At 54.0% G+C, this 22,756-nt stretch overlaps 1 protein-coding gene across 2 annotated transcripts in view; it reads right to left on the reverse strand.

Annotated features, from left to right (window-relative positions):
* The window catches only part of CDH22 (cadherin 22), a 52,655-nt gene that overhangs the window by 22,264 nt on the left and 7,635 nt on the right, over positions 1–22,756 (reverse strand). For both annotated transcript variants that reach the window (XM_021416912.1, XM_021416913.1), the window contains exons 2-4: positions 13,850–14,808; positions 9,431–9,725; positions 5,579–5,698 (exon numbers count right to left, since the gene is read on the reverse strand). In XM_021416912.1, coding sequence (XP_021272587.1) covers positions 5,579–5,698; positions 9,431–9,725; positions 13,850–14,074 — 640 coding nt within the window. In that variant the 5' untranslated portion in view covers positions 14,075–14,808. The remainder of the gene's footprint in view (positions 1–5,578; positions 5,699–9,430; positions 9,726–13,849; positions 14,809–22,756) is intronic.

The following is a 22,756-nucleotide window of genomic DNA, read 5'->3' on the forward strand; positions in this document are numbered from 1 at the left end:
TCTGGCTGCACGGACCCCCTCGTTTTCAAATGGCTCTCTAAAACGTGTCTCTAAGTTAGGAGACCGGGGAAGCTGCCGGTGTCAAAGGGCTGAGAACGCACTTGAGACAAAGCCTGACCAAATGCATGGTACGGTGGTGCTTTTTTTTTTTTCCCTTCCAGATTTCATTGCATAAAAAGTCTTCTCAGGTTTTCATTCACCTGAGCTTAGAGAAAGGACCAGGACTAAAATATACAGGAACGTAAAACAAGAAGGAAAGAGTAGCGAAGCCCCAAAAACACTGTGAAAGCTGAAGTTACGACTTTCCATGTCAGCCAAGATGTTTCATTTACATGGAAACAAAGCACAGGGAAACATTTCCAGAATGAAAGAAAGAAAGAAATGACTCTGCCCTGGGGTGGCACCAGGGGCACACAAGCATGTGTACATGAATACAAGGTCATTAGCAGCGCATTCCCAGTCCCACTATCCCAGCAGCAGCCCAGAGCAGCTTAAAATCCCCTCCAGCTCTGTTTCATAACATTCCGCAGATTTAGACACTGCTTTCTGTTTTTTGTAATTGCTCTCTTCCAGGCTTTTCCGATTAACTATTGGCTTTACCTCCCGTTACTCTGAGCCCTGCACTTCTTCCTTTGCTCTGGTTTACCAGAGCCCCAATGGCAGATGCCCAGCCATGCCCTGCACAGCCTGCAGCAATGGGGCCCGACCCACTGGGGTCAGCACCTCCTGACAGCGGAGGACAGGTCACAAGAAGGAGCCACTGCTGGTGTGGCACAATGGCAGTCAGATGTCACTGAGCTGGAAGGAAGGAAGGATCTTTCTTCCTCCTCTGCGTGATATGATGGGTGCAGCAGTAGCTGGCAGTGCTGTTCTGTAGACGTTTCTCTCTCCTTGCTTTCTCAAACTAGCAATTATTCCAACAATTATCGTTGTTAGGATTTATTATAAAGACATCACCGCCATTTCAGATCCTTGCAGCTCCCCGGCTCTCACGGACAGGCACAATTTCACCCAGTTCTCTCCAGTCCTTCTGTCATTCCACTTCCATCATTACCTGAACTGTCACCATCTTCAGCCCCACGTAGAAGAGGGGGCTCTGTCTTGCCCCCCCATTTCTTGGGCACTTCCAGTTTCTGCCTACTTACACACAGGGGTAAGTCTCAGCCCTCCTGTCACTGCTCACCAAGGCCCATGCTCCATGCCAGCAGCACAGGGCACAGCTCCCAGCAGGGCACATCCCAGCCCCTCTGCACGGGGCCGGCCTCAGCTCGTCATGTTTATGGGCCTCTCCTGTCTCTGCTATGAATATAAAGCCGTTATTTCTGGGCAAGCACTATCTCACTGAAATTTAAGCAATTCTGTTAATTAACGGGGTCTGAAGCATTTTATAATGAAAATGATTCATGTCAGCACAAAGGTGATGAATTGGGATGAGAGAGAAAAAGCTCGTGTATTCACCAAGGCGGTAATGACTTAACTGAACTGCTTGTAACGACACAGCCCAGAGTACCCCGTGTAAGACGGGAGGGAACTGCTCAGGCTTCCCAGAACACCGCCAAGGTCGCTCGCTCCAGCGGGGAACAAGGCCGGGCTGCCTGCCATGCACAGAGCAGCACTAAGAGACAGCAGCAGGGCCCTTCTCTGGCTGCGTGGACAGAAGAGACAGGGAACTCTGCTGCTGCGGACAGAACAGGGAGAAGCCTCGCCGTCATCTCCTAAGATCCACAAATTCACCTTCTTTCCAGCCAGAGAGACTGCCAAACGTTCTCCTTCCCAAACACTGCCAACACAGCAAGAACAACCTCCAGCTCGCTCATCTCCCCAGTTCTTGTCAGCATCTGTTATAGTTGAATAATACAGACACATGGTGGCATACCCTCCGGTACAAGGCACATGTGGCTTTCCAGCATGATCCAGATTAATCAGTGTAATTACCAGGCAAGGGGACACTTGCAGCATCGCATAAAAAGCACCAAATCTGCTCAATAGCAGACACTATTTGGGTGAGAGAAACAAAGCAGGACAAAACGCTCAGCAGGTGTCTTCCAGGAATCCCACCATTATGGGCTTTTATCTGCTCCCAAACACTTCTATCCCAGATGTCCACACTCCCAGACAAGGAGAAAACTTACAACTTCATAGAATCACAGAACTGCTTGGGTCAGGGGAGTCTGCCAACCCCCTTCCACGAGCTCAGTTTGCTCACATTAGTGAGGCCTTGCAGTGAGCTCTGACAGATGGGCTCAGCACTCTCACTCTTCCTTTAGCACCTAACCCCCCCGGGTCATTTAATATTCATTCCCACTTCACGTGAGTAAATACATCCTGGTTTCCCTAAGACCAAACATACAATTTGTCCGAAACCAACGGAAGTTCCTGATGCATCAGTCTCGGACAGGGACTGCCAGCATTCAGTCTCACTACAGGTAGTGATTGCCTTAACTAAGCTCACAGCTGGCTCCTCTGCAGACACACCACCAGTCATTGAATGGTTTGAGTTGGAAGACACCCTTAAAGGCCATCTGGTCCAACCCCCTGCAGTGAGCAGGGACACCCACAGCTCCATCAGTGCTCAGAGCCCCCCAGCCTGAGGCTGAGCATCTGCATGGATGGGGCACCCACCTCAGCTCTGTGCCACTGCCTCACCGCTTTCATCACAAAAACCTGTTCCTTATCCCTGTGCACAGCTGTGGTGTATAATCTCCTGGGATGAGGCATGAACCTGCTAAAACCCGTGAGAGCACAGAGACAGGCACATCCCGGTATCTGTGTTCCCAGGCACCAAGGAGCATTGTTAACAAACTGGCAAGAGCAGCAGAGAAACACATTCTGCCTCCCACCGCCGCCTCACAGTGACAGCTCATCAGCTCCCACCCTACCAGCGCTACCCCGGGACCGAGCCTGTGGTCTCCAGAGGTCTCCAAGCAACAGGGCTGGCAGCTGTGGATGAAACAACTCATGACTGCACGCAATAAAACAAACTTCCTCCCAGCAGGACAGTATTTCTCAACCTGCTCTCCCTGGCTCGAGGACCTCTGAGCCCTGGCTGGCTGAGCCTCCCAATCAGGAGACAGGCTCTAACTCAGGAGTTGTTTTAAGTAATAAGAAATGCCAGACTGCATTCCAATTAGCCCTCAGAGTCCTTCTGTTTGTTCTCTGTATGCGGCAGAATGACAGGTTTTAAGAAGGGCTTCTTACTTCCAGTAAAGAACAAGATGCACATTCACTCTCCCGAGCTGAGCCGAGCTTTTAGGGAAGCAACAAACACAATGAGGCCGGGGACGTCACCCAGAGCATTGTTCTGGGACAGCCAATATCCCTGCAAAGACTGCAGGGTGCTGACAGCCAACACCCCCATCTGACAGCAGAAGTGACCACTTCCCACCAGCAGCAGCAAAGCGCCGTGTGACTGCAGCCCCCTCCGAGAGGAACAGAGCAGTGCAGTGTGACAAAGAGCACGTGCAGATCAGCTGCACCCTATTGGCACACTGAGAGTGAATAGGGAAGGCAGCACAAAGCCTAAATATAACAAATGCCTGCAGGCTCTTGCTCGTCTCCCTCCAAAAAGGCTTCCAAGACAAGACACAGGATTTCAGGCCTTCCTGAGCTGTAGGACCCAGCGCAGCATGCTCTGCTGCCATACAGGCAGGTTAGGTGCTGCCTTTGAAAGCTCCATCAAGTCCAAAGCACCAGCCGAATACTAACGCTAGTAACGCCCAGGAACAGGAGACGAACCGAGCAACACACACACACACAGTTTGCAGCCTGCATCCAAGCATGCAAATCACACCCATACACACAACCCTCAGTATGAAGTACAATGCAAAGATAAAGAAGAACTGGAGCTGGAAGGAGTCAGAGAACAGCTTAGCATAGAACAACCTTAAAGACCACCCAGCTCCAACCCCCTGCTGTGGGCTGGTTGCCCCCTCTGCTGTCCGGGCAGCAGGGCCAGCACCACGGGCTTAGGCAGGGCATGAGGGAACTGCATGCATGTGTGGACCTGCAAGGAAAGGTGGAGAAGGAGGTTGAAACCAAACAGGGAAAACAAATTGCTCTTCATTATGGTATATTATGAGAAATGTAACATTCCAGGTTTTTATGGTTCTTTTTATGGCCATTAATAACAATGGTGGCTTTGAAGAGTGATGCTTCTGCTACGGATAATTAAATCTTACGCTCGGGGAAGAAGCCTGGCCACCCATAGCGGGCAGGGCAGGACTCCCACGTGGAGCAAGAAAACCTATTCAAGTTCAGAGGGGGAGCAGGATGGGGCTCACCGGGGTGGAGGCTCCGGCTCCTGGCTGGTGCCAAAGGCAGACACAGAGATCACACCCTGCTCAGCACGGCCGGCCCTGTCCCTGCCTCAGCCACACACGGCACTGCTGGCAGAGGGGCACAGGACTGCGCTGCCGTGGAGCTGAGGATGGCTGCCGCAGACTGTCAGCAGTTTTGCTCTTATGAATCGCAAGCAGAACCGTAAATCAACCCCGCCGGTGTATGAAACAGCCCGTGTATGAACAGCCAGCTTGAGAATTAAGACACAAAAAGTCAAGGAATCCAGAAGCTTGGACTCCTGGAGTGACATTAATTCTCACCACGGTCCCACGGGGCGCGTTTTACTTTATGCCTTAATATGGCAGCATTAATGTTGTTGCAGGGAGCTGAGCCTCTGCACGTCCCAGCTTGTGCGTTTTGCTCCCAGTGGTCCCTCTCCATTCCAGCAGCCCCGTTCTCAGCCTCCACTCACACAAAGCTGTCTCAGACTAGCAGGAGCCCACACACACTTGAGTTTACAGTGTTTAGCTCGTTGTCTCCTCCCAAACAATAGAAAAGCAAAGCAAACGTGGGAGAGAAGGCAGCCAGGGGAGGAGCTCACCAAGGTTCCCTTCGGTTCAGCAATAGGGTGGGGGCACTTTGCAGCCCAGCTTCCCAACTGGAGCTGCAGCTGCTCTGTGCTCTCGTCTTTTGACAATTTTTCATTAAACTGAAGGTACTTTACTGCATGCTTTGTACCTTAAATATCTCTTATTAGCATTTGAGTGTCTTCCCTCCTTACAAAGCTTGCAAGGTTCCCATTAAGGGTAATGAGAGTCACACTCCTGGGAGGCAAGGAGAATATATACCCCAACATCTCCTGGTTATGGTCTACTCTAACCAGTATGTCAGAGCATCATCTGCTAGGGATTTATTAGAGATGCATTTTACAACAGGCTCTATTATAAGTTATTAAGGAACCGAGCAGCTTCCACTGTTCTTTCATTAAACATTAATAGAGCATTTATAAACCGCTCCTTAATTTGAAGTGTTACCTTTAATCAAAGCCCTGGCGATAACGACGTGGCCTTTGGTAAGGCCCCTCTGGTAGTACTTAAACCTTCCCCAGATTTTACATGCCCGCGGGTGCACTTGCTCTGCGGTTGGTGCAGGCTCGGGGGGGGCAGGTCTGGCAGCTGCAGTCCCCCCCAGCACTGCTGCCCGCACCGAGGCTCAGCCCGCTGCTCACAGCACAGACGTGGGTTGCAGCCCCAGGGTCTGGTCCCCTGCTGCTCCCTGGGTGCTGCTGGGCATGGCTCACCTGTTTTACTGTCCACGGTGAAGTGCTGCTCGCCCTCCAGCACGCTGTAGACTATGCGGGCACTGCTCCCGTACGTGGGGTCGTCGGCATCGGAGGCCATCACCTGCATCACAGAGGTGCCTGCAGCGGGGACGAGAACAAAAACAGGAGAGATGTGGATCTGTTCGAGCGTGTCCTGAGGACATCCAGAAATACGGCCCCTTTTGTCCCGCAGAGCGACGGGAGGATGGGACCGTGGGCCACCTCAGGGCTGCCGCCAGGGCAGGACATGCTCTCCAGATCAGTGGTCTGAGCAGCTGGTAGCTTTGCTCCTAGCAGTCATCTCACATTGGAGGGTAGCTGCAGGGGAGGAAGAGCTATTGCCAGCCCAGAGCCAGGCACTGCACCGTGTCGTCATGCTCCACACGTAGCAGGGCAGAAGGACCATAAATTGGATAAAAGTCCATCAAATGTCTGCAATTAAGTTATTGATTTCCAACGCTGCCTCACTAAACTGGGTGCTTCACTCCAGCTGTCCCTGCGACGGCTTTAATTTGACATCATGTTCAATTCGACAGAAGCAGGACCTAGGACATGAGAATGGCCTCAGGAACAAAGGAGCTGAGGTCCTCAAAGGCGACAGAAAGGAGGAAGAAGCTGCTAATCCCACCTCCAGACACCCCTGAGAAAGGAGAAGACCTGCTAGGGACAGGCTGCCTGCTTCCACCTCCAGCACCATTCTCCTGGAGGGCCAAACCCATGGATGCTGCTCCCAGCCCTGCCCTCCAGGCACAGCACTGCCTACAGCAGCGCACAGTGTATGATATCAGTTTTCTGACTCAGTGCAGAGCGCCTGGTCCTGCAGAGCCATGCAACCTGGACGGATGCCAGAGGGCAGCAGTCCCATCTGAGTGACCTGGAGTCTATAGAAAGGGAAACCCTGATGCTACCAACAAAACCATTCACAGCTTTCAGTTCAGCACAATCCTCAGCTCGTGCCCAATTGCTGCCTCAGCCGCTGCCAGATGCACACAAGCGTTTTGAGCATTTTCTATTAAGAAAAACCCATCAGACTGCCTGCAAGTGTTCTGGCTGCACGTTAAACAAAGTATTTTCCTCTGCTTCTAGTGTGGAGATTAAACAATTTCTCTTCACAGTAATCAGTTTTGCATTCAGCCAGCTTTGCGATGGAGCCAGGGTTTGACCCCGAGTTCCTGTCTGCACAGCCAAATCATCTCTAATCTTGGTGCTACGCAGAGAAATGAAAGCAAAATGCACCAAGGGAGGAGAGCTGCTCCGATGGAAGGATCCACATTTACCACCACACCAGCTACCAGGTGCTCTGCGTGCTCCCCAGTCCAAAAGCCAGCTCTGGGCAATGCCACCCACTCTGCGCAGCAGAGATGTCTTGCAGGAGGCAGTGTAGATTTGGGCTCATGCCTGTGTGCGGCAGACAGCTGCTAAGCAGACCCCAGGGAGCTCAGGGAGAACACAGCTAATTTTAGCATCTCCCGTTACAAGGTGAAACTCCTGCCATTCCCCAGCAGTCGGCTGGGTCCATCCTATTTCCTTTGCAGCTCCAGGTCTCCTCCTTCAAGACTGACTCCGCTCAGCCCAGCCCTCTGGGGGTGATGGGCACTGGGGTGGGCACCCAGCAGGGGCTCCAGCCTCAGGGCTGTGCTCTGCGCAGGAACAGAGCACGGGGCCAATGTGAGCGCTCCCAGCCACCGGGAGTGCGGGAGTTTGTGCAGTTCCCTCATTATTCGTTATTCCCTCTCAGGCGCTGGGAAGTCAAATGACTTTCCCTCCCAATTAGTACTCCTTCATTATGCAAATAATGTCCTTTGATCTGCTCCTGCTGTCACAGAGCGGATCTGACCGTATTTGTTTTACTTCTCTTGATGCTCCAGGAAGGGACCCACCTCTGGGAGCTGGGACGAAGCTTCTGGTGGGGAGCAGGGAGCTGCAGCTGATCGCTGCCACTGATGAGAGCAAAGCCACCCATGTGCCAGCCCCGGCAAGAGCCCCAGGTGGTCTGGGAGAGCAAGAAGGGGTCACCCTTTGCTTCTCAGGTTGGGCTGCATAGCGGCAGAGATGGGGAACGAAGAGCAGCTCCCTACAAAGCAGACCCAAGACGGAGGGCAGCCCTGCTCCCTGGGCCTGACCCATCCCAGCAGAACACAGTTGAATCAGGGACATCGGTCATCCAGGAAAATGGAGCAGAGGACAAGCACTGCCAGCAGGTCCCCAGCCTTTGACCTGGATGTCACAGTCAATGCCAGCCGCCCAGCTTTCCTGACCCTGCTTCGCCACTACAGGGGGTTGCCTTCATCCACACCCAGAACAGCAGCAAGGCATGCTCTCTGCAGCTCCATGCCCAGGCCGTGGAGGAGCGTGCAGCAGCACCATGTGAAGGTGCTGTGTGAAGCAATCCCTGCTCATTAGCCAGGCTGCTGCAGAGGAACCCTTCCACCTCCCGGGCTGGCCAGGCTGCAGAGGGCTCAGAGGCTGCTGCAGGCAGACCAGACTTCAGCCCAGTAAGATCTCGGCTCCTGCTCCCCCCGCTCTGAGCATGCAGCTTGGAAGCACATCCCACGCCGTTCACAGCACTTCTCTTTACTTTTAACTTCTGAGTATTTTAATTTGCAGGAATCGCCTCCTTTCATGTTGTGAAACCGTGATTCTTTCTTGCTCTGATCTCCAATTTCGCATAGAAACTGTCTCCTTTGATATGTCTTGTTCACATCAGTCTGTGATCAGGCAGCTCCATAATTGTTAGCGTTTTTTAAAGAATTGGGATCTTTGTCTAATACTCAGAGTTGAGGATGCTTTGCTTTTTAAAAGTAGTTCAAGCAAAATAGATTAATTTATTTCTTCCCCTTGGGAACGGGATGCCTCCTGCTCTGCTGCCCACATGCTGCCTTTCATTGCTCCTGGAGCACGCAGCTGTAGTTCAAGGGGTCACCATCTGACTCAGGAGAGGATTTGTGTAGGTAAATGGCAGAGAACGGAGAGCCCGGGGTGCTTCGGGAGAGCCTGCTCCCCATCCGCCAGCAGGAACCCAGGCAGCAGCTTCTGCCAAGGGCAACCCCTGCACATCTGCAGCCACCCCCGGTTCCAGTGGTGCTGCATCCCCTCCCCGTGTCCCTTCAAGTGCTCAGGGGAGCACAGCGCTCACTGCCCCGCTGGTAGCCCCGGGGACGGATGCTCGTGGCACACATCCCACCTGCTGCTCAGCACAGCACCAGGCTGATGGGCAGTGGGGCGTTGGGGTGGGCAGGCCAGCGGAAGCGTGGAGGAAACCACTTCTATTACATCGGGCATGAAGTCCCTGACCTCAGCAGTGCTGGGTCTCTTGGAGGGAAGCCAGAAAGCGGATGAGAGGGTGCAGCAGCACTGCCCGCGGATGCTGAAGGGGACAGAGAGGCAATCACAGGGCTCTGAGGGTAGCAGGGGACAGCGAGAGCAGGTGCTGAGGCACAGGGAACAGACGGTGCTCGGGCTAATCCAGAGCACAGGTAGCCATGGGCTCCTTGGCACATAAGGGCTCATTCCTACCCCCTGCCCACAGCACCTGGGAGCTGGGGGCCGAGCAAAGCCAGGGCCAAGGCACAGCGGGCATCTGGCACCTCCCTGACCCATCCCCAGGGCACAGCTTAGGGCTGGGGCTGAGCGCACAGCCACGGGCTGGCAATCAGCTCAGAGGATTTATTCACTTGTTTTTCCTTAAGCTACCTTATTTATTTGTCCCTCTCGGCTCCTCCGTTCTGCTCTCAGCGGGAATCCCTGCGATTTGCAGCCGGGTTTGTGGGGTACGGCAGGCTCAAGGGTTAGTGGCAGAGGCGCAGGTTTGTCACCCACCAGGACACGTACCAACGGGGGACAGCTCGGCCACGCTGCCGATGTAGGGCCCCTCCAGGAAGCGCGGCTCGCTGTCGTTGATGTCCTGCACCTTGATGATGAACTCGGACTCGGGCTCCAGCAGCTGGTCAGTCTGCCGGTCGCGGGCCTGAGCCCGCAGCGTGTAGAAGGTTTTCTGCTCCCGGTCCAAGCGTTCGGTGGCGTGGATGTCACCCGTGATCTCATCAATGAGGAAGATGGTCCCCGCGCCCTCTCCGGAGATGGTGTACTTGATGGAGCCGTCCCCCTCATCCGAGTCCGAATGGATCTGCCAAGGAGAGAGCAGAGGGTAGGAGCGGGCTGGGGCCGTGCTTGTGCCCCACAGCGAGGAGCCCTGCATCCGCTCCCTCTGCCACCAGAACACGCGGCATCGCTGGGGATGCTGCACACGGGAGGGCACAACGCACAGCACCATCAGCTCTGCCTTTGCCACCGTGAGCTTGGCAGGTCCCAAACGCCGCCAGTACCCATCCACAACCACAAACCAAGCGACAGCCCTCGCCACAGCGAGGCCAGGAGATGGACGGGAAGGACAACTCAACCACAGCCCCCTAAAAACAGGTCACCCCATGGCAAGGACTCAGGATGCAGCACGGGGTCGTTTCTCCCAGGCTATGCAGCAAACGGGGTAGGAAGGCAGCTCGGGTTAGGGTTAGGGAGCCCCACACAGAGCTGAGGCTGCCAGACATTGCTCCTGGGCAAAGCCTGCAGCGAAATGAGGCGAGACGGGCTGTGCTGAATGAAAAACAGACCCTGGGGAAGGTGCTTTTTGTAGCCAGTCTCCGTTTCATTTTCTAATTAAGACAACGTTTGAAATTAGGAAAAGAAAGGGTAAACAGAAGCTCCTCCTGGGCCGGGAGCTGACTGGAATCCAGGCCAGACGTCCAGAGATAATTTTATTGGTGGCATTAAGCTGAGTTATGAGGTTTTTACAATCTAGCCACTTATGAGAAATCTATTAACAGTAACCGGACAGGCAGAATGCATCTTGACAGAGAGCAGCACGGGCGTTAATTGGGACAATCCATAACAGGACAGGGACCCGCAAGGTTTCATCAGCCGTCTTCATTTGCTCCCTGCAATTTCTGCTTAGAATCAGCAAAGTTCTCCCACCGACTCAAAAAAAAAAAAAAAAAAAAAAAAAAAAAAAAAAAAAAAAAAAAGAAAAAAGCTGTCCATTAATCGGCTAATGAAATATGAAAATGTTTATGGGCCATTCAATCTTCCAAACTGCAGTTCTATAATCCACCTTTCAGACACACAGCTCTACCAGCAAGAATTTATACCAGAGCTGCCTCTTTTTTCTTTTCTTCCTCTTTTTTTTTTTTTTTTTTTTATGATGCCTTCATTATATTTGTCTTGTTAGATACAGTTTATATATTTATTTCATGAGTGAGGTGCCTGCACATTGGACAACTCAATGCATTTCACACATTACCCTATTACTTCCCATCTGAAGCAGCTCCCCAGCCCCCCCCAGCATGCAGACCTTTGCTTAGAGCATGGCTGTGAGCCCTGCAGTGCCAATGGAGGTCTTCCAGTGCCAGTGCGGGTCCTCCAATGCCAATGGGGGTCCCACAGCACCAATGGGTGCCTTCCTGTGCCAATGGGAGCCCCAATTGGGGTCCTATGGCCACCAGATCACAGCCCCAGTGGGGTCAGAGCACCCATGGGGATGGTGTGCACAGCATCGTGCCCTGGAGACCCACACACCCCTCCAGCTGTGGGGTGCTCGCCGCCCCCTCGGTGTTACTAATATCCCTGAAGTTCATTATTGCCCCGTTAGCAACTGAGCTCTTCTGACAAAGTTGCACCTGTTCTGCTCAGCGCAGGTAGCAGAAAGCTGCGTTTTCCTGCTGAACACCAGGCTGGTGATTAATAATTAGGGCAGAGATCAACCACCCAGCACCACGCTGAGCTCCCAGCACATCCTCTTTACATATTTGCTCACCGCTGACTGCTCGGAGCAGACACCAGCATCCCCGCAAACTGGAGAGCAAGGAAGAAAAATGGAGCTTGGGCTCAAGGGGCTGTACAGATTGATTTACAAGGGAAGATTAAAAGACCTAAATCTGTGCTGCTTGGCTAAACAACAACTAATGGGGGAGGGCTGGAAAACTGACTGCAGACATCTGGGGGAATGCTGCAGAGCGTATCCCAGGGTTCTCCCACAGCTCCGCTGCACCTTCCCCGGGAGCTCTGGGATGCACTGTGTGCTATGGGCCCCCCCCAAGGGACCCCCACCCCAGTGCTCAGTGCAGGGACAGCAGTGCCACAGCCACCCGCACACCCATGGGTCCCATCGCTCCTGTTTGTTCAATGGGAAAACAGCTCCCTCGTCCCAAAGAGCCGAACCCAGGAATTTCACAGAGCCGTTAATTACTTGCTAATAATTAAATCGAAATTAAATGTGAACAGAGGTGCACATTCCTTATTAAAAGCGATTAAACAGAAAGCACAGATACACAAATAAAAAATGACTCTGGGGCTGGAAAAGAAAGAAAATCAAATAAAAACTAGCCCGTAATAAAGGCGCACTTTGTTTGCTCCAACTCATAAAGCCTGAGTTCATCAATTTTCTTTAAATATTAGCAACTTAATTAAATCTGCTTTTTTTCCCCTTTAATCCTCTCCTCTATCTAAAATAGATCTGTCCACATGCAGAAGTTTGTAACTAGCGCTGACCCCGTAATTCTATTTAAAAAAAAAAATAATAATAAAATAAAATAAAACAAAGAAATCCACATCAAACTGACAGCGGCCTCGGGGGAAATTACAGTTCAGAGGAAGGATTAGCTGGAGAACCCAGATTGCAGGGAAACGCTATCGGCCTTCGGAACAGCACGCTGAGGTGTGCGAGGAGCATCCACGGAGGGCGCGGACCATGGGTGCCGTGAGCTCCCAGCACAGCATCCCCAGTGGGTACCAGTGCCTCCCATCCATGGGCTCCAGCTGCCTTCAGCCCCAGGGAGCATCACCGCCAGGGAACTGTTTTCAGTGCAGCCCGGCCGCTCCTTCTATGCAGGGCGGGTGATGCACTGAACGATGTGAAAGGGGCTGTAAAATGGGTTAGTTTTAGGTTCCCAGGTTCATTTTGGAGATGAGGCTGTTGCTAGGCTACCTCTGGAGTTTGACAGGGCCTGATGCTTCGAGTCACCTCCCAGGGGAGCTGTGAATTAACTGTAACCGCATCGAGCGTCGCGGCGGAGGAGTGCGGCTTTCGAGTGTCTGCTGAAATGGACACAAATCACGGCTGAAATTCCACCTGGCCTCCAGCCAAAAAGCCCATTTTCAAGCCTCCTCCAGGCTCATAACCAGACGGCCGAAGCCATCAGACAGCCTTGCTGCACGGGCTCTGGCTTGAGCGTTTTCCTTTGGGGAGAGCCCATGCCTCCCTGGGCTGGACCCAGCAGCCAGCGCTGCTCTTCCATCAGTACACAGATGACATCCTTCCAGCACCTGGGAACCACAGGGCACCCACCGCACAGCTCCCAGAGAAGGACAAAGCACAGCAACCCCAAGGCAGACGGCTTCGGGATGCCAGGGCCGTTGCGTGTGCCCATCCCAGCGGGACTGGCGCTGGGGTCAGCAGGGTGGCACAGTGCAGACCCCAGACAGTGCCCTGCAGCACCTGCCCACCGGGCACACCTCTGGCAAGCTTTGTCCCCAGTGCTGGCCCTCAGAGCCCCTACACATCTGCACTGAGCGCCTTCCACACTGTGCTGTGCAGGTCAGCCTGAGATGCCTCAGCCTCGCACCAACCTCATTCTGGCCACGGAATTTCCACGCCACGACCAGAATGGGACATCTGCTCTGCCAGCCCCGGGCTGCTCAGATGATTAGCACGGAAACAAACAGCTGCAGCTCACATGTCCAACAGCACAGCCCTTCCAGGTCTGGCAGGGAGCCCCAAGGAGGGGTTAGGAAACACACCCAGTGCACCATCCCCATGCAGAAAGGACTACAGGACAAGGAACTGACCATCCCGAGGAGCTCAAAGCTGTGCTGTTTGCAGCAGCTGCTGGGACAGGAAGGCCCTGGGTGCTTCAGCAGCACTGCAGCATGCAGACAAGGCAGAGCAGAGTGCTCACCCCACTGGCCTGGCCTCCCAGAGATGGGGCTGAGCCTTCCCTGCTGCCCCTGTGACACCTAGCACTGCATCCCTCCTCACACTCGTGGGAACCCTGCACGCAAGTGGGAGATGACAGATGTGGATTTGGGTGTGCTCCTGCCCTAGGTCCGTGGGAGAACATTAAACTCACCCCAGCAAGAGCCAGGCTCCTGGCTGCTGCTCTAACAGGGCCCCTTCACCTCACCAGGCTCAGCCATGCTGCAGCACACCCTGCTCTGCGCAGGCCCAGCCGGCTCCAGGGAGACGCAGGGTTGCCTTACCTTCCCCACGTACAGTGGCTCTGTGCCCGTGTACTCCTCCACCACAAAGAACTGGTTCCAGACCCAGCCACGCTTCACTCGCCCGCCGGCCAGCAGTGCGGGATCCCCCGGCTGCCCCAGGCCAGGACCCTCCGCCGCGGTGTGCATGGCCCAGGCCCCCAGCTCCTGGATGGCACAGAGCAGCAGCAGCATGGTCCAGCAGCAGCCCTGCAGACCCTTTGCCATCGCACTCTAGCAGGCTGCATGAGCCGCAGATTTTGGACAGGCAACTGGCATCCTTACGGGAAGAGGAGGAGTAAAGTCAACATCGGCAGCGTTGGACTCACTGGTCACTGCAGTGTCCCCATCCCTGCAGCATGCCACATCCTGCAGCTGGAGACTTCCCGTTCCAGCTGGCTGCAGTCTTGTCTGCAACTACAGGTATCCTGGGCCGCCCGCTGCTAGCTCGAGAGCAGTCAGCGCTGGTGCCTTGCAGGCTGCTCCTGCATCTCCAAAGAAAAGTCTGGCAGCTGGCATTTGTCCCCGGGGACAGGGCTGCACGGCTCCGGGATCAGCTGCAGTGGCTGTGCCCAGGAGTGGGGTCACACGCAGCTCAGCACCAGCCCTGCAGGCAGGCAGCTCCGCGGCCACGCACGGGGCACCACCACCCCGAACCAGCATCCGCAGGGAGCACAGCACAGCTTCTCCATGGAAAGGTTCACAGAGGAGTTAAGAGGACGAGGTGTTGCAGGCAGCCTCGGTTTGTCCCACAGTGGCCCGGCAGCACTGCGCGAGGGGTCCAGCAGCACAGGGGCCCGCGTTGCACGCTCTGCTCACGAGCCCATTTGTAAATCCCGTCTTCAGGGGGGTGACATCCCAGCTCCTGGCAAAGGATCCTTGGCCCAGCCAATGCCGGTCGCTTCCATCCTCTCCCGGCTCATGCAGAGAGGCGTAGGGCAGCCAGCAGCATCCCTGGGAGCCTGGAAAAGGCCAAGTGTCAGTGCTGATGCAAGAGCGGGGCTCCGTGCCTCCCACTGCCCTCGGTCGGAACCTCCCCCCCAGCCCTGCCTTGGGGTGCCCCACAGCAGTGCCCGGCCCCACTGGTCCTGCTGGAGGGAGGGCAGCAGAACTCTGCCAGTGGGAGCTGCCGACTCCCCAGCCTCTGCCACCCGTCCTGTGTTCCTGGCACCTCACTTCTCTACCAATGGGCTTGGAGAAAAGCAGCTATTCAAAAGCTCATCACCTGAATGACTTGAAAGCAAACTTTTTTTATAATTATTTTTTAAAGAAAGGCCTCTGGAGTAAGCTTCAAGCCACCCATGAGGTACTGAGGATAAAAACACCAGGGCACTCAGTGAGAGCTCGATAAGGGAAGGGGATAGGCATGCAGCACCCATCCCTCCCTCCACCAACACCCTGAGCTTCCACCAGCGCTCTGCAACGCCCACCAGGCACGATACATGCTCATCTTCACTGGTTGGAGGAGTTAATCTCTTGCCATCTGTTACTCTAAATAGCAGAGGGAAAGTGGATGGACGGAAAGGGGGGACAGTCCTGGATCACCCGCGCGAGGCACTAGGAAGTTATCTGCTCCCCAGAGATGGGCACTGGAGGCAGCTGCCGGGACCATGCTCTGCACAGCCCTCTGCAGGACACCAAACAGCCCCCGCAGCCCAGAGGAGGGGCAGCCAGCAAACATCGCCCTAGCCCTTCCTTGTCCCTGCCATTTCCCTAGCGTGACTGCACCTCCAGGGCAGGTCGGTTCCTTACAGCACCCAAGCAGCCACACTGTCAGTTCCGCAGTTCCCTGTCCAGACAAACACTGAGAAGCATGGGGCCGTTGACCCAAGGAAGCGTTGGGCATCATTCAGTGCTGCCTACTCCTGGTTTGTGCACAGCGCGTCAGGCAATGTGTGTGAACACACTTGCACACAAGGGCTCACTCATATTTCATGCACACAGCTCACACCGTCACCCCTTTCTATCCATATCTGTGCCTCATTTGAGTCTACACGTGCCAGGTTTCCCTCAACATACACATGCCATATCCCAGGCACACATGCACATATCAGCTCTCACACGTGCAAGCCCTGTGCACTTCATGCTCCAAGAAGCACAGCGTCCCCAGAGTATTTTTTTTTGTTAGGAACCATAGTGCAGAAGCACTAACATTCCTCTCCACCGCTCTGCCCTGCCAGGCTGTTTGTTATTCAGACATATTCACAGCGGCCCCATAAGCTCCCTCTCACAGCTGCTGCCCCACGAGGACAGGTTATTCCTGCCAACGCAAAGGGCAGGAATCCCTATCAACAAACACCATGAAACATTTTGCAAGGCAGACTACGTCTAGGGGAGTAGGATGATCTGTGGATGGGTGATGGGCTGACTTGTTCCCTCCCACTGTTACGAGTCTGGCAGCATACATAAAGCAAATGCTCCCTTCATGGGCCAAACACAGATGCGAAGGAGCTGCCCCACCTGCAGCAGGCTTCAAGAACACAGATCCACAAAGCAACAGGACACGTACAAATCTGTTTCTATCATTCTTGCATGGATATAGAGGAGATACAAATAACAAGATACAGAGCGTCACTGCCACAAACAGCATCTCTCCAGTTTCTCATACCTGGGAAATCTGTAGCTATTTGTGAGTGAGCTCCCCCGACAGTGAGAGATGTCATTAGACTGCAGTTGTGCCAGAGCGAGAGCTTCAGGTCAGCACCCGGCACATGCAATATGCATGGGAAGAACACCCAATCCAGCATCTCTGCTCTTGCAACTCTGCAGGCAATGCCTCCAGATGCACCCAGAATCCCCTTACAAATGGATTTTACCAGATCAACATACCTGCTAGAAGCAGAACTTAACTACTGTGTATCTACACGCTCTCAAGGACTGCCACATAAGCAGAGCGTCAGGGAGAGGCCATCACCAGCTGCAGCCACCTCCCCCTGCGCCCTGAGGCCATCCAGGCTGTGCTGTGCAATTCATAACGCCCTGCAGAAGCCTTACCAGGCAGCAATGGCACTACAGACATAGCAGTTCTGAAGACCTCCCGAGCAACTCAATCCAAAACAGCATCCACAACGCAGTAAAAGAACAAGCTAAATGCACACACGGCAGCAAGGCAGAGCATGCAAGGGTCGGAGACGCCGCAGTGGGCCAGCACGGCTCCAGCAGAGCTGGCCCACAGTTCCCAAGGCAACTTGCTCAGCCCTGTTGCATCTGAGCACTCCATAGAGCAGCTCTGGCACGGCGAGGAGAGTCCCGCTGGGCACGCATGGGCTGGGCTACCGTTGCTGTGGGAACCACAACACTGCGCTCTGAGTCCCAGCCATTACGCCGCGTTTTACATTTAACAGATTTCTCATCTTACAGCTACGCCTGAACTAATGTGCTTTGCTGGTGGCTATCTCGCACTGACAAAGTTCAGCTCCATTCAGCTGAGCGCATCCCAGACTTAATGCACCTCCCAGGCACTCAGGTCCCAGATTCTACCCACCCCACTGCGAGCTCCAGACCTGAGGGTGGTGAGGAACTGGCACAGCTTCCCAGAGAAGTGTGGGTGCCCCATCCCTGGAGGCATTTCAAGCCCAGGTTGGATGGGTCCCCGGGCAGCCTGATGCAGTGGGGGGAGCAACCAGACCATGGCAGAGGGCTGAAACTGTGTGATCTTTAAGGTCCCATTCAACCTAAGCCATTCTGTGATTCTTTGATCTTGGTACCTAGAGCCTAAGAACACACCCAGAGACATGTCTCTGGCAAAGTTCATTGCCACAGACAAGATTCTCACACTCTATCCAAAAGTTTTCAGCCTATTTCTCTTCTGTCACAGCAGCTGGCCATGCCTAGGGCCAGTGTTGTGCCTGTGCACCTTTCCTTCTGGCTGCCACATCACAGAGCTCTTCCAGGGACAAAGTACCTGAGAGCCCCACATTACAGAATCATAGAATGGTTTGTGTTGGTAAGGACCCTTAAAGGCCACCTGGACCAACCCCCTGCAGCAAGCAGGGACATCCCTCCAGCCTGACCCTGAGCATCTGCAGGGACGGGGCATCCACCTCATCTCTGGGCAATCCGTGCCAGTGCCTCACAGCCCTTGTTAGAAGAACCTCCTTCCTTACATCCAAATATCCCCTCTTTCAGTTTGAAACCATTTCCCTTGTCCTATCACACAGACCCTGCCCAAGAGTCTGTCCCCTCCCTCACAGCCCCTATTGATACCAACAGGCCACTCTCAGCTCTCCCCACAGCCCTCTCCCCTGCGGGTTACGCAGCCCCAGCTCTCAGCCTGTCCTCATACAGAAGGTGTTCCACCCCTCGTCCCATGCTCACGTCTGTACTGCAGCAGGATTCGCGGTACCCCACAGCACCACAGAAGGTCCCACGCGCAGGGACCATGATCAGCACAGCATTAATTTCCCCACGTCACCGAAGAGCATCCAGTCACAGAGCCGGAGGTGCCACTCCTCCCTGCCCCAAACAGCAAAGTGAGAGCTGCTACTTGCTGCAGCCACTCAGCCCCAGCACAGCATCCCGAGCAGCCTGCAGCCGCAGGTGCACAGCACGTGTGCGCTCACATGGCTGCGTGCCCAGGTCCTGCTCTGCCAGGCAGGCTCTCACACCACCCCAACATGCCCCCTCTTCTACTGCTGCTCTGTCATCCCCACTTCCCAATTATCAGCACGGCTTCCCCTCTCCTCCCTGCAAGAGCTTGTGTCGTTTGTCGGTGTATATTTGGCACAGCCGTACTGTACATCATGTTGACAGTAGAAATTACATCCTGAGCTTATGTTTTACACTCTGCTCTGTCAGAACTCACCGCAGCCCAGTGATCAGGACAAATTGAATAGCATCCCGTCCGTGTCAATATTTATTTCATTTTACAAATGCAGCCCGGTGCAAGGGAAAGCAGGCAGGAGAGGGGGAAGGCACGGGCAGACAACAACAGGCGGAGGCAGCACTGCCTGCTCCATCACAGCCCTGCAGCCGGGGAGCGGTGCCACACCAGCGCAGAGCGCGCCGACCCGGCCAGGACCAGGTAAACGCACTGGGAGCTCCGAGAGCTGCCCCTGCCCACAGCCACGTCAGAAGAACTGCCACACCAGCACCGCTCCTGAGACGAGCCCTTATGATCAGCAGAAAATGCAGGGCTGACCGTCAGCTATGACGGATACAGCAAGGAAGAAAAGTCTCCCTTCCCCCCAGCTTGCTGCCCGAGCAATGCGTAACCAGCAGCGCTCTGCTCCTCACCCCCCGCAGCAGAGCATCACCCGCTGCACCAGCACTGCACCTGCTCTGCCACGGCTGCAGCTCTGCTGCACGGGCAGACACTGATCACGCCAGAGCTGCCGGGCACAGGGCATGAGCTCCCTGCAGCCTGGGCCGCCTTCTGTTTCTCCACAGCATGCCCCCAGCCCGGAGGACGTGAGACAGCAGCAGCTTCAGCAAGAAGGCAGCCAGTCAGTGAGCACATCCCAGCCCCAGCCCCTGGGGCTTTATTAGCTTTGGGACCATGCATAGCTGCCACACAGGGAAGGTGGAGAGAAGAGCATTGGAAGATGCACCAAGAGTTGGCTGGAGAAGGATGCAGAGTGCAGACACAGCTCCCAGCAGGCAGAGCTGCAGCCCTTGGAGGCTGCTCAGGACAGCAGACACAGAGGCTCATGCTGGGCTCCCAGTGCGCAGTGGGACATGCATCAGCACTGCAGCAGAAGTAGAACACGGCTGGAGTGCTCTCCACTCACAACAGGCAAACCTCCAGCAACAGCCAGAGCTCTCCACTCTCTGCCCAAATGTGCCCTTACCCAGGAGCTGGGTGGGACAGCTCTGCCATCTCTTGCATGCAGCAATGACAGCAGAGAACAGGAGCCCAGCACGGGGCCCAGCACCACCCACACTCACCAGCTGCTTCAGTCACAAGGGAATAGCTGAGGCCATGTGCAAAGAGGAGCACAGCAGCTCCAGGGACCACACTCGTGCCAGCTCAGTGCAAGGCAGCATCCCTGAGCACAGGCAGGCAGCAAGCTGGTCCAGCCACACTTCTCTGGGAGATGGGAGCAGCAAAAAGTCTGCAGTTATTTACCAGCAAATTCTTGTCTCGTACTGCCTGCAGCTCAGCACATGGCCTGTAACCACGGCTCCTCCTGTTAAACAGGAGACAAAGCCACTTAATGCTCCCTGTCCTGGGACAGGGAACCAGCTAGCGCTGCTCTCTGGAATATGGAGGCAACACAAGCACAGCAAGGCTGCTGCAAAGCTTTAAGAAGGTTCATAATCTCCAGGCCTAGGGCTAAGATATGAACTCAGGCTCTCTGGAGCTCACTTTCTCTACTGGATATTGTAAGACAAAATGAGGCAAATAGCGTTTGGGTGTTTTTGGTTTTTTTTTTTCCCTTTTATGAACTTCTCAAAATCCAGAGAAGAGGGAGGAGGCAATCTCACCAGACATGAGATACTGTCAACCACAGAGCAGGCCAAAAAGCAAGGACCTCCCATACCAGCATCCAGCATCCCACACACTGCCTCTGACAATCCACCTCAGTGCCACATCAACCGTAACTCCAAGCACCCACCTACATGCCCACATCTTCCCACAGTTCCTTCCTAGCTTCCAGGAGGCATTTGAAGAGCACCTCTGTGGGCTGGACAAAAGCACAGCCACGGCATCCAACAGCTTCTGCCCTATGGGGAGCGAGTGCTCTGTGCATTGAGCACAATGGGCACCACCATTCCCTCTGTGCCACTACAGTACCACTGCCACCATCAACAAGCATCTTTGGCTGGAACGTATTACTTGCATTGCGAAGTCCATAAGGAACATCATCATGGGCAAGAGCAAAGGTGTGAGATGCCAAAGCACGCCGAGAGTGGCCATGGTCATAGCCACCACGCTGCAAGTCCCCAGATCCCATTTAAGGTCCAATGTTCTGGTGAAATAAAGCTGGACGTTATGTCTGAATGATGTGGTGCCACGGAGAGCAGCCGCAGGCAAGAGAGGCTGTCAGCACTGCAAGCTCAGGAATGCCCCATAGCATCCCTCTGCTGAATACATTCATGCACAAGGCATACTCTAATCCGGTGCCCTTTCCAGAATCTCAATGCGTTTTACCAATCAAGTAATAGAGAAAAGGCTGGAGATATTGATCTGGGTGGCACACAGCATAAATGCGCGTAAAAAATGCCGGAGATAAGTGGCCAAGGCATTCAAAACCACAGAAGCTTTTTTGCTTACACAGTGAAAGGCCTTTGTAAAGCAGATGAACTGATCCCAAGTGCAGGACTGCACAAAGCAGCGTTGGATGGCAAGGTGCCTTTCTGCACATCCCTGAGCCTCTGCTTTTCTTCTCAGGTGAACCCGCACACACACGGTTCAGGTAAAGTTGTTTTTCCGAAGGAATTTCTACTTCAACAATGCCCGGGACCACATGACTAAGCACCCGTTTTCTCCCTCCTTTTTAAGTTCAGTTTAATTATTGTCCCCTTTGATGCTGCCTCGAGAAATTCCAATAAAAGAGTGCAGCGACTGTCAGAGCAGGAGCTATTCACAACCTCTTGGCTTCTCATGCTCAGCCACTTTCTGCTGTCAGACACACTGGGAGGAACAGTATTTGTTAAAGCCCTCACACAAGCTGTGTTTGGAAAAACGTATTTTCAAAGTTCAGGAGATTTTTATTTTTCTTTTTTTTTTCCTCCAAATCATCTTTGGTCCAAGTTTCAAAGAAATTTTAATTGCAGAGAAAATCTCAAAGTCCGCCTTAGGGAAGAGGGTTTTACAGCCATAACGGTTTCGCTCTGCAGCAATTCTTTTCCAAAACGGAATTTTCATGCCTTGTCTACGTGAATACAATACTTTTAATTTGCCTTTAAAAACAAACTCAGAGGAGGTGAAAGCAAAGGCAGCTTCCCGCTGCCCTGACTACATACACAATCTCTGCCCACGTCTGAGAGAAACCGACTCCAAGGCAAAAGGAGAGGAAAGCACGGAGTGGCTCTGAGCATGGAGCACCTGGATGCACCTTGCCCACCCAGTGCCCTGCAGGACAGGAGCCGGCCAGCAGCAGCACTGCCCCAGCTGGGCAAGCTCCCTGTGCTGACTGCCAAGGGTCGGATGGAAGAAACCATGGCCCCGGTGAGGATCCTGCACATCCAGACCCATTCTCCCCATTCAGCACAGCTCCTGCAAGCACCTGCGCTGCCCGCCTGTTGGGCACAGCTCTGCTAGCCCCAGGTTGCTCTTTCCCGTGAACCTGACAGATTGCCTGAAGCGCTGACCAAAAAGCAGAACAAGGCACTTGTGCACTCAGATAGAACAGGGCATGGCTAATCTTCCCCTTGTATAGCAAAGCTGTCTGCTAGGACCCACCACTGCTCCGCCAGAGGAAGAGCCACACAATCATTAAGGTTAGAAGAGACCTCTAAGGCCATCTAGTCCAACCTACCACCAACGCTGCCCACTAACCACGTCCCTGGGCAGCACACCTACCCTTTCCTTAACACCCCCAGGGACGGTGACCCCACCACTCCTTGGGCAGCCCATGCCAACACATCACTGCTCCTCCAGAGAAGAAATTCTTCCGGACACCCAACCCAACCTGCACCTCCCCTGGCACAACTTGAGCCCGTTCCCTCTTCTCCCATCGCAGGTTCCCAAAGGCTTGTGGAACGGAAGAATCAGTTCTCAGCGGCTGATGGGAGACAAAACCAAGAAGGCAAGCAAAAATAACAAAAGAAAAAACCCTAAAAAGTCACGTCCCATTGCCACAAGTCCAAATCTGACAAAGATCTGACCAATCTGACAAAGAAAGGGGAAAAAAACACAAGCAGTGAATTCAATCATGACCTGCCAGAAAGTGCCGAGGGGGCCCACGTAGGAAGCAAAATCCATAAAGGAGAGGAGATTATCCCAGCCAGGGCTATCGCAAGGAA

Source organism: Numida meleagris, chromosome 19, assembly GCF_002078875.1.
Source record: "Numida meleagris isolate 19003 breed g44 Domestic line chromosome 19, NumMel1.0, whole genome shotgun sequence".
Taxonomy (NCBI): Eukaryota; Metazoa; Chordata; class Aves; order Galliformes; family Numididae; genus Numida; species Numida meleagris.